Raw genomic sequence first — 17,354 nt, 5'->3', positions numbered from 1 at the left:
CAATCTCCTAGAGGCGGGGCTTTTATGGCTAGAGACCATAATATCTGTTCATCGCCCATTCGATCGGGGAACATCCTCCTCTCACACCTCTCTAACACCGTCTCTAACACTCTCAAGTTGTTTGACAGTGTTAGATATATATATATATATATATATATATATATATATATTCTTGGTATACGCGAAAATCTCGTATTTTCTTATGTCTGTGTATCGATAAACGAGAAAGAAAAACAGTGTCTCGTCGGTCATCTCTCGTGCGAGAGAAGAGATTATCTCGGGCGTTGAACAAAGAGGTGGAGAAAGAACGAAAAGAGGGTGGAACAGAGTAATGTACGGAGTGAGAGTGAGAGTGAGAGAGTGAGAAAGAGAAAGAGAAAGAGAAAAGGAAAGAGTCACATTAAGAAAGAATTATTACTCGACCAAGAAGGACCCGTGGGAGTCCTCCTCGTCAATTAATACTGTCCTTTCTCTCGCCTATTCTCTTCTTTCTCTTTCTCCTTCTTCTCTCTTTCTTCTATGCTCAATTGTAGATATATATATATATATATGAAAAAAGAGAGAAGGCTTTGTTAATGTTTCACACTTGCGATATAGAAAAAGGACAAAGAGATATTTCCCGAGTAAATCGAACGAACTCCAACTTTCTCTATTTCGTCGAATGACAGACGTTCCGGTCTGACGTTAAAAGTAATAACGATAAAATAACGAGTATTAGATCTTAGACGTTGTCTTCCTCTACTATTATTCTACCGAAGTTGAACAACGCACGAGAACACGTTTGTGAAATCGTTTCGAAGATGGAAAATAAATTTCTAATATACTCTTTAAACTTAAGAGTTAAAGGAAAACGATGCTCGAGAGAAGTCTAAGACACCAAGGGGGTCAGAACGCGCGTCTATGTATCGCCAGTGTTATTGCCTGGTAATGTATCGATCGATAAATAAAATTTATTTCCAGCTATTAAATTATCCATCTAAATCCTTCTTCTCAACGCCTTCTATTGGTCTCTTTCTTACGGGTGAAGCCCGTTTTCTATCGGGCACGAGCAAACACATACCTATACCATTTCTTATACCATATAACACACACAGAGCAGATAGATTATTGTGCAACGTAATTGCGCGGCGGTTTGCCATGGAAACGGCGACGACCAGAACATGCATTCGCCCGGCTTTTGCCCGTCGGATATTAAGAAAAAGAATCGATGGAAAAGAGAAGTTGCGGTTCGACGGGTCGCGTACGCAACGCACTTTCGACGAGAACGTTGACTCTTCTTACTCTTCTTCTTCGTCGTCGTCGTCGTTATCGTCTTCTCCATCTTCTTCATATTCGTTTTCGTTTTCGTTTTCGTCTACGTCTTCGTCTTTTTCTTCTTTTTATCCATGGAAAATATTCGAACTCGCGGCGACGAATAGTTTTCATTCGGTAAGTGAAAATAATAATAATAAGAGAAAATTTTGTGGTACGTTTAGAGACATATCTCTTTCTTTCTCTTTCTCTTTCTCTCTGTCTGTCTCTCTTTCTTTCTCTGTCTGTCTCTCTTTCTTTCTCTCTCTCTCTCTCTTTCTCTATTTCAATTTATCGATCTCCAAACGTTTACCTTACATTATTACGACATAGCAATTCAAAGATCCGTTACTTGGCGCTACCGCAGCCAGAGACTAATGTATCAATTTGCACGTCGACTGATAATTTAAGCGGCTGATAAATGTCGGCAGGACGACTCTCTGCACGAAACCAAGAGGAAATTCATTCTCTCTCTCTCTTTCTCTCTCTCTCTCTGTCTCTCTCTCTCTCTCTGTCTTTCTGTAAGTTCTTTCACCGATCGCGTTAGAACCTAAGCGAGTTGGGAGCTGTAGACGTCTATAAGATCTATATCTTAATTTACTATTCCTCTTAATAAATATCTCACGATGGACTAATTAAAGTTCTTCTACGAAATTTATTAATCGAACTATTTTACGTTACAATACATCATTTGATTTCGATCGTATTTATATTCCGTCAGACATTTTAAAATATCTTTTAATTATCTATCACGAGCAGATAAATAAAAGAACAGTTGATGTACGAAAAATAATAAATTTTGCAAAGTTAAGGAGAAGAATGTATAAGAAGAGAATAAGAGAGAGAAAGAGAGAGAGAGAGAAAGATAAAAGACTTCTTCGATCGGGCGAGATAATTGAAGATAATTTTCTCGGCCCGTGGCCCCACGGCTCGTGCTACGCCATGCCCACTTAACTTTCACGTAAGGGGATGTGGCCACTTAGCCGTTACATGCTCGCTTACTCTCCCATGCATATGTAAAACACGACGTCGAGTTCGTGGCTTTCCACGAGAAACGACTAGGGAAAAGAGAAAGAAAGAGAGAGAGAGAGAGAGAAAAGAAAGAGAGAAGAAATCGCGCTCGTAATTTACGCCCGTCGACCTATCCACTAAGCCTCATTCTCTTCTTTCCTTCTCCTCTTTATTCTTCTTGAAAATCTGAACTTTTGTCAAAGATGAGTATCTTAACTATGTGTAATAACTATACCGAATTATTTTTTCTTAAAGAAAATTCAATATTTTCTTTTTTTCTTTTTTAAAGTAACTATACGACGGAAAGAAATATCTATTGAATGAAATAATTCATGAAAATTTCCGAGCACTCCGTAGAACAAATTTGTTTGTTCTGTTTCTATAGAAAAATTATGTAATAACAAAATATTGATTGAATTATTATACTCTATGTATAACTCGTATATATATACATATAAATATGTAATTAAACATTTATTAAAATATTAATAACTTCGGTTATTATTATAAATCATCAATTTTGTTAATAAAAATTGACGATAAAATCAAATTGAAATTAAACAAACACACACACACACACATATATATATATATGTAAGTGTTTGATTTGAAATTCATATTGTTTCATAAAGAATTAATTAATGTTGAACGCAATAAGAATTATAAATGAAGTTATATTAAATTTTATCGACAAAAAAAATTTCTTCCTCGGAGTTCGGTTGATTTATATCGACAGTAACAAAATAAAAAGAATTGTTCGAAGTTAAAGACAAAGCTAAGGATCGACGTGGAAATAAATAAAAGGTCGTGGGTCGAAAGTGTGTCTGGGGGCGGTATTAGCCGAACTCGAGACTAGCTTGTACGAGTGTCGATCGATTGAATGAAGTGGAGGGAGGATAAAGAAAGGAAGAAAGAAAAAAGAAAGAGACAGAGACTGACAAAGAGAGAAAGAAAGATAGAGAAAGAGAGAGAGAGAGAGGATAGATAGAGATGGTTTCTGAAAAGCCGTCAGGATTTCTTCGATTTCACGGTTCTGTTGGTCCCCCTTCAATTACCGGCACTTAAGCAGCGATAATTAGACGTTTCGGAATTGGGTATCACGCTGACGAATCTTCAAAGAGGATAAAGGCGAGATAGGATAAAAAGAAGAAGAGAAGAAAGATAAAAGAGAGAGAGAGAGAGAGAGAGAGAGAGAGAGAGAGAGAGAAAGAAAGAAAAGAAAGAGGATCGTGTTTTCCACTTCTTTTTTCCCTTCTTGATCAGAGATTACGCGTAGCCATCGAGTTCGATCTAAAACAATGCCTTTCGAGATTTTCTTAATGACGATAATAACGACGGTGGTGAGAATAACAAACAAGAGAAAAGAATGTTCTTGGGTCGAACTTGTATGGGAAGATTTTTGCATGTTCAATCGTATGGGATAGTGTATAGAAAATGAGATAGAAAAGAAAGAAGAAGAAAACAGAGACAGAATGGAGAGAGACAGATAGAGAAAGAAAGAAATTGAGAGAGAGAGAGAGAGAGAGGGAGAGAGATAACTGGAAGGCGTGGGTAGAGTTTTTGATGAAGTATCGGTGGTACGGGAGCAACCACACCACGGGAGCAATACTAGACGTCTTAACGGATGGCGAGTCGATATTTATTGCACCTCCGGGACATCCACACTACCATGATATAACTAAATTCGCGTTTATGCCCTTCTACCTACCATTCTCTCTATCTTTCTTTCTTTCTTTCTGTATTTTCTTTTTCTCTCTTTCTTTCTCTCTCTCTCTCTATATATATAGATATATATATATGTGTGTTTGATGTCCGGAGAAAGAAAAACGTATCGAAACGAATTCGTGGCTATGGTCATTATAGGATACCATTAAATCCTAAGCGTGAGAAAATAGGACCGTCTTTATATATATAAAAGTAAATAGAAACTGCGAGAAATCGTTCGGGATTTATACCAAGAAAAATTATTTAGAAACGTTAAGGGGGTGAGTAACCGTAAAGGACGATAAAACCTTTCGTGACAGACAAAGAGATGGGATAAATTCGAAATAAAATGGTGAGTTTGCTAAACGTGAAATTATCTTTAAATCATTCTCTTTTCCTTTTTCGCGGGAGAAAAGGGAGAAGGGAAAGAAGGTAAAACCTCTTCCTACTTAATTACGTAAAGTAATGTCTTCTAAATTCTTCGTATTTCATCATAAAAGTTAATCGTAACGATCGTATCTAATTGCATCTAAATTCGTAACATAAATTCGTAACATCTGGTCGATGTTAAACGATAAGATAAGAATGACCCGATAGTATCGGTTAATCGTAATCGTGAAGTAACTAACTAATAATACGATATATGTATTAAACTTAACAATCATATTACCTACGATTGATTATAAATATAAAACGAATTTGTAGAAATAAACGCTTATTGATTCTTCGATCTCAAGGATTTGATTGGATTGATGACACGTTCCAATAGTAATGAAACACGCAAAACGACAATATTATCGTCACGAGTATTATCATCGTTTGTAGATAAAGACATTTCAGGCTAACCTTTGTCTTGGACGCCTGGAAATCATCGGCGATGTTTCTTAGGTTGGCCCCAATGCTAATCCACCATTGTCCATTACGTAAAGCGTGACCAGGATGTTCGCAACAAGTGCTGTCACCATTGCAAGCTGGCTCAAGAGTGAGCGAGGTCTTTTTCAAAGGGACACGAACATTTATTGGTCTGCGTCTTCGTGGCCGTGGCCTTGGAGTTGGCACGGGTGCCCCCTCCTCATCCTCATTCTCATAATTGTCGTTTCTGGCAACATTTGCATAGGAAGCAGCGGCTGCGGCGGCCGCAGCGGCGGCTACGTTATTGGTACCACTACATTCTGGAAATTGAAACGTGGCATCCCTCGTCGGGCTGGTAGGTGCGGAAACCGTAACTTGCGGCGATGGAGGTGGCAATTGTTGCATCGCCGATGATACTAAATCTGGTAACGGTAATCCAGCGATATCTTGATCCAACAGAACCAATCCATGTTCTCGCGAACCTACTGTGTTTCCTTGACGACGAGGATCTGCAAACAGATGGACACGAACGTTTATAAATGTAACTCGAGACAATTCGGAAAGAAAAATATTATTTTTATAAAATGATATAATGACCAACAGTTTTTATACTATATCAAGCTACATACATAAAAGCGTCAATACCATCGAATATTGGTATGGTGGAAGAAACGAAAAGATTTGATTTCGAGATTGATATAGATTGAATCGATCAATTTCTCTTATCAGTTTTTGAAGTTTTTCCTCTCTCTCTCTCTCTCTTTCTTTCTATTTCTTTTTCAAATGTAATCGCGCACAAAAGAGAGTTGCTCGTGCCGGTTCTTTCTTTTCCGTGTAAAAAAAAGGAATGAAAAATAATAATAAAAAGGGTTTATCGGTGAGAGCTACATTGTAGCACGTCGGGTGATCGTTCGACGTTGAAATTATGTCGTACGCTTAATGGAAAGGCGCGAGCAACCGCTATCGCGCTTATAAGGGTTTAACGTCAGCGTGTCACGCGTAACAAGGTAACGACGTGTCCGAGAATGGCGAGGAACGACATTGTTGGATAATGATCGTGTTTTAAGACTTACGAAGGGCGAACATACGGCCTTCGAGTTTTGACGTCCGCAATGCAACACGAGCTCCTTATTACACGTTTCAAATACTTTTAAAACTACCGACCAAAAGTAGTATTATTGTTTCAAATGCTATCGCCTATGACTGTACCGATAAGAAAATTTAATTAACGCAATATAACTTTGAGAAATCTTCGAAATAATATTTATCGATTTATCTTCGAGAAAAGTCAGCTTATCTCTTTCGAATCATACCAGCAGACTGCTTGACTCCACTTTTAAAATACACATTACATATATACACACCAACGAGCCCACACACACACACACACACACGATATATATATATATATATATATATATATATATATGCACACATATAAATATGTACATAAACGTCTTTCGTTTTTCTTTCTTTTTCATTTTTATCATCTCGAACGACGTCACTTTGAACGAATCACTCTTAAATATCGATATCAATATAGGTATTTACCACCGTGTTATAATTTCTTATCGAGTTTACACGAAAGATTACATTCGAAGATAGTGGTAATAAGGTAAAAGGAAACCAAATCTAAACCGTTCAAACTTTACGAATGCAACAAGATCGTTCGAAGGTTCGTTCACGCCGCGGGCCCTCGGAAACATTTCAAAGTCCCACCTCGTTCTCCCTGACGTCGTCCCTCGCATGATATATGTACCTATGCATACACACACACACACATGTATTTATGCATATACATGCATGCATTATATGTATTTATACATATACATATATACATATATGTATATGTATATACCTACGTGGAGAGCGTGCGTGACAAAATAACAATAATCCAGCGCGCCTCCGAGTAGCATTGTTTCGTGAGGCGAGTCTATCGCTTTTTCTTTCTATCCATCTACATTATCTCTCTCTCTCTCTCTCTCTCTCTCTCTCTCTCTCTCTCTCTTTTTCTCCCTCTCTTACTGGCGCGTGCGCTCGCTCGTTCGTTCGCTCGCTCGCACGTGGTTGCATCCTTGACATTTCGAGTAAACGTCTCTCGTAAGATGACTCTTTCTCTCTCTCTCTCGTTATCTCTCTCTTTCTCTTTCTCTAACGTGCTTTTTCTTTTACTTCACAACCCATCGAGCATGCTCGATCTTAGCATCCTCGCCTACACACGACGCTCGATCGAATCTCAACTTCTCTTTCTTCTTCCTCGTAAAATCCACGCTCGATAATATAACCACTTTCCACTGCTTGCAAAACGCGTTTAGCACATAGGAAAGATAGAGAGAAGAAAAGAGAAAAAAGAGAGAGAAAGACAGAGGATCTCTTCGTCCTCCCGTTGATCATCGTCCTTTTAACGTCGTTACTTTCTACCTATAGTACACATGAGTGTATCTGTCTGCTGGCTTTTTCAAACGAAATGTCACTCGAAACAGTAATGGCGGCGGCGACGGTGATGATGATGGTGACCATAGTGATGACGATGACGACGACGACGATGACGACGATGATGATGATGATAATTATAGTAGTGGTGGTAGTAGTGATGATGATGATGATGATGATTGTAGTGGTGGTAGTGTACATTCAACGATTCATTCCTTCTCCTCGTTGTTGTTGCTAGTTGTTCGTTGCTTGTTGCTCGAATGGCAAGACGCCCGTGAGAAACCCACGCGCGGACCTTTACCAAAAGAGATTTATATCGCCTCTGAATCCGATAATTCATTTGCCCGCCAAAGCGATTTCAATAAACGACTTTCCTCTCTTATTTGCGTAATCTTACTTACAAACCTTCACGATCCATCTAACGTATCTACATATATGCATACATAGATAAATGTCGAATGAATGAAAAAAAACGAAAAAGAAAAAAAAAACATGGCTTTCGACTCTTAGAACGAGTAGTATTCTCGTTTAAAAAAGAAAAAAGAAAAAAAGAGAATTTTCAATATATACGCGTGCGTTCGTTCTCGAGAAAGGAAGAGCATTATGTGCTTTATAAAAAGAAAAAAGAAAAATAAAATATATATATATACATACATATATGATAGTATATACGAGTCAATAAAATAAGGTAAACGAACGTTGAGTAATTAAGCTTTGTTCGACGTCGTTCGCGAAAATCGTAGGCGCTGAGAGAAACTTCGAAGTAAAGGGACGCATGTGTACTTCTACATATAAATTTCGACGCCGAGGACGAAGAGGAGAGGCGCGAGTGGCGCGAGCAAAAAGTGCAACGCGCACGTGGCCGACACCCGCATGCACTCTCTCTCTCTCTCTCTCTCTCTCTCTTTCTCTCTCTCTCTTTCTCTCTCACTGTCTCTCTCTCTCTCTTTCAGTAACTCTCGTGTGCTTTCCTTGGTGTATATATCTCGACGAAGTTATATGGATCCGCGGGAAGAGAGAAAGAGAGACCATGTGAGAAAAAGTGATAGAAAGAAAGAGAAAGAAAAACAGAGAAAAAGAGAAAGAGAGAGAGAGAGAGAGAAAGAGAGAGTATATACGCCGGTAGCATATGCGAGCACGTGAGTCACATGGAGCGCACTTTGTACATAAGTGCAACGCAACTTGTTACAGTATATGTAACAACGACGACAATAATACAACGAAAGGCGAATGATTGCATACATTTACAAACAATACATATATACGTAACTATAGATGGTATGTGTGTGTAGATGTCTGTACGTATGTATATACATACGAGCAATCGGCAGTGAACGCTGTACCGCACAAAGAACCTCTCTCAAGGCCGCGTGCAGAGCTTGCTGCATGCGACTGCTGCTGCTGCTGCTGCTGTTGCTGTTGCTGTTGCTGCTGCTACTGCTGTTACTACTCCTACTCTTGCTACTACGATATACACACGAATTATACGTACACACACACACGCAGATATATATACATATATATAAATATATATGTACACAGAGAGGGTAAGAACCATACGAACGCGTAAAATACTTGCAACGCTCGGCCACTGCACCGTCCTCCTCCTCCTCCTCCTCTTCCTCCTTCACGATGCATACGAATCTATACGTATACTTATGTTTTTACGTATACGTATATATACTTGTGTATATGTGTGCGTGTACACGCGTCGGCGTAAGCGCCGCTCGAGCGCAAATACTTTTTATCGCGACTCACATTCGCCACTTTTCCGTGACAATGAGAGACGTATATTACACGATAGATAGGCTACGATTTCAATTGCGTCGTTCCTCCTTCCGTTCATTCTGTCTTTCTCTTAACCACTCTTTCCCTCTTTCAAATCCATTTCCTCCTTCTCTATTCTTGTTATCATTACGTATCAAAAATACGACTCTTACGAGTAGCGATATTATTAACAAGACGCGTGGTTACAAGCGCCAGATCATTATTATAAATCATTTTCTTTCTTTCTTTATGAATAAATCGATTCCTTTTTATCTAATTGTATAAGCAAAGAATATGATATTTCCTCGTTTCAATCTATCTCGATGATTACATTATTCTCCTTTTGAATGAATTACAATTATTATTGCGACTTCCGTGATCGTTTTAATATTTCTAATTTATTGTAAGACGAAAATTGTGAGATAAAAAGAGAACGTTTAACGAGCTCGCGAGACGAAGCGAGACGAAATTTATGTCGGCTAAAAGCAAAGAGAGAGAGAGAAAGAGAGAGCCAAAAACGAAGTAAACTGTCTGTCTCCGAGGCAAAGTATAATGCGAGCCATTGTCTCTGTTAATTCGTTGCCCGTTGTTGGCGGAGGGTCGAGGAAAAAAAATGATATGTGCGCCATTCGGTACTCGGTGTGTCCCATCGAGCCCTTGGACAGCTGAGAGAACGTAAAAAAAAAAGAAAAAAGAAAAAGAAAAGAAAAAAAAAAAGAAAAAACAAGCACGAACAGGTCCGAACGCGTTACGCTCGAGCACGTTGTTGTGTTGCGTTGTGTAGTATAGTAGATTGCTGTCGTTGTGCTTTCGAGTAGACTCGGGGCCATTGTCTTTCCTAACATCATGGAATTTTAACGACGTATACCATAATAGTAGTAGTAATAGTAGTAGTAGTGTAGTAGTAGTAATAATAATAGTTGGTGTACTAGTGTAATAAGTAGTACAGTACCCTCAAAGGGTCGAAGATTCGATTTTTTTTTCCTTTTTCTAATAATTTTTTTTTTAAATCTAATCTTCCGTTCGTAACAAGTTGAATTAATTAAATAATTAAAAAAGAAAGGACGAAGTCGCGTTATTTTATAAGAACAAGAACGAAAAGAAAAAGAAAGGAATCAACGTGCTCGTGTTAATAACATTGTTGACTTGAAAAAAAGATACAATTAATACAAGATATTATTTTACTGGATTATGTTACTATTGAAAAAGGATCGTCGAGATATCTTGGATAAAGATTGGAAGATTATAAGAAACTCATGCATCGGTGAATCCGAAAAAAAGATTCTTACTAAATGATTCATTTTCTACTTCGGGGAAGAACTAAATAAATAAGTATTTGAGACTCGATCGAATAAAGAAAAAAAGAAAGAAAAAAAACACACACACATACACACACACAAAAAGAAATTAAAGATAAGTAAGTAAAAAGGAAGAAACAAGACAAAAGAAAAAACGAATCGAACTAATTCATCTTGCGTTGTCATAATTGATAATATCGAATAATAATCGCTTATCTACTACTAACGCCCTACGGTACTTATATAAGTTCGAGAAAAGGTCTGCTCGTACAAATATCACGTTCAGATTGAAATCGTAGATCGAAAATGGAAGAGAAGAGGCTCGATCTTCTTGGTTTACAAAAGATAGAGAAGAAGAGAGAGAAAGAGAGATAGAGATGAGCCTGTGCATCCTAGCGAATGAAACGTTAATATCGAGAGGGTCTCGTCGTCGTTATCCGAGTGCTGTAATCTCGATTCAATAAGACGCATAATGCGATAGCGATTGCATCAGTTGTGTGCTTCTCGCATCGAGAAACCACAGATTACTTTCTCTCTCTTTCTCTCTCTCTCTCTTTTTCTTTCTTTCTCTTCCTCTCTCGAAGTTGATCTTTCGATATTTTACACACAAGGTACGACGCTACATCTCTTTCTTACAAGTTACAATTATATTTACATAATTACCCATTAGTATCATTTTAATTTGAATCATGATATCATGAAAACGCACATTAAAATTTCATCGACGGATATTTATTTCCTTCTAATTTTCATAATTTACTTCTACTTGTTACGAACGATATCAAAACATACAATATCCATGAAGAAAATAAAATGAATTATTCGCTATTTAATAGAATCTTTCTCATGAAATGGCAACGATCGGGACGAAGCTCTCGCTTGTTTATTTTTTAGATGAGAAAGAGAGATACAGACACGTGCGACCAGGATGCGTTTCGTGAGCCGCGAAAATTAAATAAAGTGTTTTCGACCTCGGCTCCCTTCGACTCCCATCATCTTACCATCCACCCATCCTCGTTACCGTCATCGTCTCTCACGATCGTCTCTTTCTTTTATCGCACGGACCTCGTCTCTCTTTTTCTCTCTTTTTCTCCTTTCTCTATCTATCTGTCTGTCTATCTATCTATCTATCTATTTATCTATCTATCTCCTTCTCGTACGCGTTCGTTCTTGATAAATTTACCGAGCGTGATTCCAGGCCATCGCTCACGCGAACAAGTCCAAGATATAGAAAGAGAAAGAAATAAAGTAGAAAGAAATATTCTACTAGGATTCGTGGCCTCCTGCAAACTATCTATTTATCTTCTTCTAATTTCTATCACCTCTCTCTCTCTCTCTCTCTCTCTTTCTCTTTCTTTCTTTTTCTTTCGTTTTCTTTTTTAACCTAAAGTTTGCCCTTTTTACGGTCATTTAAACACTAAGCGAATTAAAAGGATATTTAAGGAATGATATTTCATCGTTCTGCGAGAAAGTAAAGATAAATGATAATAAACGAGAACGATGGAATCTTCGATGACAAAGAGAGATAAACGGGACTTATGTACTAATCGGAAGAAGGGTTCGGTAGAGATAAGATCTGCCGAATTTCATGAACCGTTGAAGATGCGTGCCCTTATTCTACCCTGTCGTGAACGAAAGAGAGAAAGAGAGAGTGAGTGAGAATTCAAGAGAGCGTGAAAATATTTCGCGCCTCTTTAAAACGCTATTCGTTTAAGAAAATAATCCTAGATGAAATATCTTTCGAAGGTTTCGATCGTACCGTGGACGATTGATAGACTGAAAGAGAGAAGAAAAAGAAAAAAAGAAAGAGAGAGAAAGAGAAAAAGAGAGAAAGAAGAGAGATAAAGAGCGCACGGTGGACGCGAAGAGATAAAAAGAAGTGCTGCGGTTCTCGAGTGTCTGCTTCGCGTTTCGAGATAAAGTACGGTTTACTCGCTCGCGATAACGAATCGTCGACGAAAGCGAAAGAGAGAAAGAAAGAAAGAAAGAAAGAGAGAGAGAGAGAGAGAGAGAAAGAGAGAGAGGAGAGTCAAGACGATTTCTGTCGCTGAGTCTAATGAATTTTTGAAGAACCTCACGAAAGAGATCTTTTAGCTTTTTTGAATGAAAAAGAAAATGAAACGGGAGAGAGATACCCGCGCGAGAAAAAAAAGAAAGAGATAGATAGAGGATTCTATCCGACAATTTACAATGACGAATACGCTACATTTTTTATAATGTATACAGACGCTCCCTTCTCTCTTTCTATCTTCTTCTACTAATCTCGATTCTCGATCTCTCTCTCTCTCTCTCTCTCTCTCTCCCTTTCTTTCTTTTCCGTGTTCTCATTTCCAATTTGAAATTTAAACGGAGACTAAAAGTCTCCCGAAGAGAGAAATCTCATCTTACGCCCGCGTAATCGTGATTGCCACACTTACGTTTTTAGAGCGATGACGAGGGGGAAGTTTCTCGTTGCTAAAACGCGTTCGAAAAGTGAGAGAGAGATGGAGAAAGTAGATTTTCGCGGTCTCTACTCCACCGACACAGCAACGTCGGCAATACGCGGGCCTGCCCACAGCTGTTTCTATAAATACTACCCGAAAGCCCCGATTTGATGCAACCACACGAGCTCCCACCGCCGCAATTCTGCATCTTCTCGCACTCAAAAGCACGGCAAGTATGGTTATTGACCCTCGCCCGCCTATTCCCCTTCCCCTCCTTTTTCTCTTTTTCTTTCTCTTTCTCTCCGTCGCGTTACTATTTCCGTTTAGAAAACCGCGCGAGAACGTACGAACGAACGTACGTACGTACGTACGTTTGTATGTACGTGCGCGGGCGACTTTGCCGGCGGCCTTTGACCCATCGCCATTTCGAAGTTAAATTTTCCTTGGAACTTTTGCACGACGTATTATTACAATGATCATTTATTTTCGACGATTTCGAATCTATCCTATAAGAGTTATCATACTTGGAATTATCTTTACTTTTATATAGAACGAATATAACGAGCGTGCGTCCTCTTCTCGGTTCGTCGTTTCTAACGAAATAATGAAAAATTTCTTTGAATAATTTATCATTCGTTTCTACGTATCTACGTTCGTTTTATTAAAAATAAAGTGGAATATTTAACGGATTATATTACAAATGATGACAAGACTTCGATAACGTTTTATAACGAGATTTAAACAAATCGATCTTTCATTACTTTTACTCCTTCTATTAAACGTACTCTTTATTTTTCTTATTTAACTTCACGAACGATTCAATAAACGAACGAAAAGCTCGACGAAACTTTCGACGAAATCCGAACTCAGAGAGATCGTAAATTTTCCTTTGGATTTTATCGAAAATAGAAACGAACAGTAACGTTAGTTAACTGAGATTCATCCTTACGATGAATACGAGAAACAAACTTGGATAGAAAGAAGATCGACGTTCGAGAGATTTGACCGAACGCTTTGGTGCGTGGCCACGTGAAAGAGAGAAACAGAGAAACAGAGAAACAGAGAAAGAGAGAAAAAGAAACAGAGAAAGAGAGAAAAAAGGAAAAAGAGAGAAAAAGATAGAGAGACCCCGTTGCATCGCGTTTTATAGCGCGTTTTACTGCGGTGTGGCTGACCAGTGGTCTCTCCATCTACTATACTCTTTCTCCTTCTCTACTTCGAGCAAGCGAGCGAGTGCACGTTCGCCTCCTCCTCCTCCTCCTCCTTCTCTTCCTCCTCTTCCTCCTCCTTCTCCTCTTTCTCTTTCTCTCTTTCTCCGCAAAGAGAGGAGGCTCGACCAACGGAGCAGGGTCATGGCCGGACATCGTCTGCCATACACTCTCGACTCCTACACCCACACTACATCTGTTATACGTTTCTCTCTCTTTCTCTATGTTGCACACGTTCACGTTATCTCTCTCTTTCTCTCTCTCTCTCTCTCTCTCTCTCTCTCTCTCTCTCTCTTTCTATCTATCTATCTCTCTTTCTCCTTTTCATCCACCTAGGGCAATGCAACTGCTTGCTTTTTACATCTACACCCTCGTAAAGCTAAGTTTTATTATGCGTTGAATATAACTTACAACGTTTTACACATCCATCGCAAAATTTAGAAAACATTTGCAAGAAAAAAGAGAAAACTAGAAAATCAAAATTAAAGACGTACGAAACATGAACGATGTTCGTTTTCGCTCTCTCTTTCTCTCTCTCTCTCTCTCTCTCTCTAACGGATTCTAAATTTTCTAACGATCTTTATGGATTCACGAGTTTTGTTCAGATTTCGTTTTTTATGAAAATGCGTTCGTAAAATATTGTATATACGTTCTACGTGCTTCTCGATGTTTCATATTTCTCGTAACATTATAATAGATATAGTAATTGATATATTTCATCAATTAACTAAATATTTCTCGTAGTTATCAAATCATCGAAAGTTCAATGTTTCACAACAAACATACGATTATTTTAATTAAATATCAAATGTATATATCCTTAATAATAATTATCGAGATTTTCATTCGAAATGATATTTTTACAATTTATATGTTTTATATATATATATATACGTATGTAAGTAGGATGAATAAAAATAATCTTTGTAACGTCGATCGGGTCAGAATGATTCGGCTATGTTAAAAAGAGTTCATTGACCTATCGTCAAGAGGAAGAACAAAAAAGAGAAGAAGAAAAAGAAGAAAAGAAAAAGAAAAAAGAATCGAGCGTGGTCAAGATCACACGAAACAAACGCAAATCATGTCGCAACTTTCGCCGTTCGAAGCCTGTCAGCAAAGAGACCGCGGTTGAGTAGTTAAGGAGACGTAGTACTGTATAATAGCGAAAATATCCACGTAGACGTTTCAATCTTAATACGTACTTGGAAATGGACCGAACAGGATTTTTTGAACGTGACTCATGCTGGACGTTGACCGCCGTTCAGGTGTGAACAGACTATTTGCCAATATCGCGCAAGCTAATTCGACGTTGCTTGCGTCGAAATTTTACCTTGAACGATCTCAATGTCATATGTATCTCATTCTCTCGTTCGGTATCTTATGTTTCTTTTTTTTTTCTTTCGTTTCTTCTATAACGCAAAAGAAGACAAACATACTATGAAATCATCTACGACAAATATCGATGGATTAGTAAAGTTAGTTAAATATGTTGTATATATATATATGTGTGTGTGTATTTAACTTTTCTAAGATATATTAATATATTTCTAACGATTGAAACGATTAAGTAAAACTATTCGATAGGACTTTTTCTCAAATTAACATTGCATAAAATATCTTTACGTATTCTAGACGGATCTTAGATAGAGATATCTTATTACAAAGAATGAAGTTATATCGAGAATGAAAGAACCGACTTGGAATCGTTAAACGCGAACTCGTCTCGTTTGAGAATCACACGCCTCGAGAATCGTTACGCGCAACAACCACGTGTTGCACCTCGCCGGAGAGAATCGACCTACACACGCGGCATGCACATATCCATCCCACACAACTAACTTACATACGTACGTAAGTCGCTTCGTATTTCCTCGATGTCGTTGATCTTTCTTTCTTTCTTTCTTTCTTTCTTTCTTTCTTTCTTTTTTTTATTCTATCTTCTCTCTCTCGCTCGCTCGCTTTCTCTCTCTCTCTCGTCTTTCCATTGTTATTTTGTACAATTAATTAAACAACTACAAACGTAATGCGACGAAAAAACGATTTATTGAATAAATAAATAAAATTCTTCCATTTCTTTTCGGATATTCTTACGTGTAAAATCTTTGTTAAGACGAAACTTAAAATCTTTAACTAACTTATATAATAAATAAGATTCATGCTGTACATATTCGATCGATAAAGAAACAGAAAAGAAGAAGAAAAAAAGAGTCATCAAAAATAACAAACATGACGACGAGTTTCGACACGTCGTCGATGTTGTGTTGCCTCTTTTTTTCTTTCTATCTTCCTCTTTCTCTCTTTCTCTCTCTCTCTCTAACTCTCTAACTCTCGTTTTATTTTCTCGTATCTTTTCGTTTCTTCCATCTCGCTTTTATGAAATATTAATTCTATTAAGATATATATAATATATTCTCCAATATTGAATCAGTCTTTGAAATGCATAAAACTCACGATTTCTTGATGAGTGGCGAAATGATCTGCTCCGCAAGACCTGTTGAAGTGCCATGTAGAGGGCCATCATGATCTGCAGTTGCTGATTCGATAGTTCTTGGTCCTCTTCGGTCGGCTGCATGAATGGTATCGCCATCTTTTTTTTCTGTTTTGAATTTTTTCTTGTTAATTATTTGTAATTTAATTTTCCTCTACAACTCCTCTACCCCTTCCCAATATCTGACTATCTTTCCCTCTGCTTTTCTTTCTCTCTCTCTCTCTCCCCTCGTCAATATTATAATACGTCTCAAATTCGCGCTGACACGAAGCAAACAAACAGTAAAACGATAAGGAGGATAATTAACGATATCCGAGCCAAAATGCGTCCGTCTCTCGTCAACTTCTTTCCCTTTCTGTCTGTCCTCTCTCACTCTTTTCGTCCGTCTCACTCAAATTCGACGTCTGAAACGTCCGTAAGGTGGATCCTCGAATGGATCACTTTCCATAGGTGCTGGGATTTAACACGGTGAGATAGAAGAAAGGGTCTCTCTCTCTATATATATATATATAAATATATATGTATATCGTACTTTTCTTCTTGAATATTTCTCACGCACAAATTTATGAGCTTGAATGTCTCTAAATCACGGTGCGATAAAAATTTTTGCCAATTAATTCTCTCTTCCTCTTTATCTATCTATCTTATACGTACGGCACGCGCGTTAGCGCGTAACCGTAAAACGTACACACGACTTCCTTGTGTTTTCTTCGAGTTGTATACTGTTTTTTTTTTTTTTTACAGCGATAGTAACGAGTATAAGACGAACGAGACAAGAGGAACAACGGGAACCAACGATTATTCGTTGTTGCACGATACACAAGAAGTGAAAAACTCGCGATACCCGTGACGGAGAAGGCTCGACGATCAAACTCTCAGT

General features: G+C 38.0%; 1 protein-coding gene across 5 annotated transcripts in view; it reads right to left on the bottom strand.

Moving 5' to 3' along the window:
* The window catches only part of LOC127066270 (uncharacterized), a 40,119-nt gene that overhangs the window by 10,934 nt on the left and 11,831 nt on the right, over window positions 1-17,354 (bottom strand). For 4 of the 5 annotated variants that reach the window (XM_050999775.1, XM_050999779.1, XM_050999778.1 and 1 more), the window contains 2 exons: window positions 16,438-16,582; window positions 4,852-5,366 (listed from right to left, as the gene is read on the bottom strand). In XM_050999775.1, coding sequence (XP_050855732.1) covers window positions 4,852-5,366; window positions 16,438-16,582 — 660 coding nt within the window. Of the gene's footprint in view, window positions 1-4,851; window positions 5,367-16,437 lie in introns of all 5 variants that reach the window. The other variant, XM_050999776.1, reaches the window with a different exon arrangement.

This window comes from Vespula vulgaris, chromosome 9, assembly GCF_905475345.1.
Source record: "Vespula vulgaris chromosome 9, iyVesVulg1.1, whole genome shotgun sequence".
Classification (NCBI taxonomy): domain Eukaryota; kingdom Metazoa; phylum Arthropoda; class Insecta; order Hymenoptera; family Vespidae; genus Vespula; species Vespula vulgaris.
The sequence above is the reverse complement of the archived record's forward strand: the minus strand, read 5'-3'. Positions and strand labels throughout refer to the sequence as shown.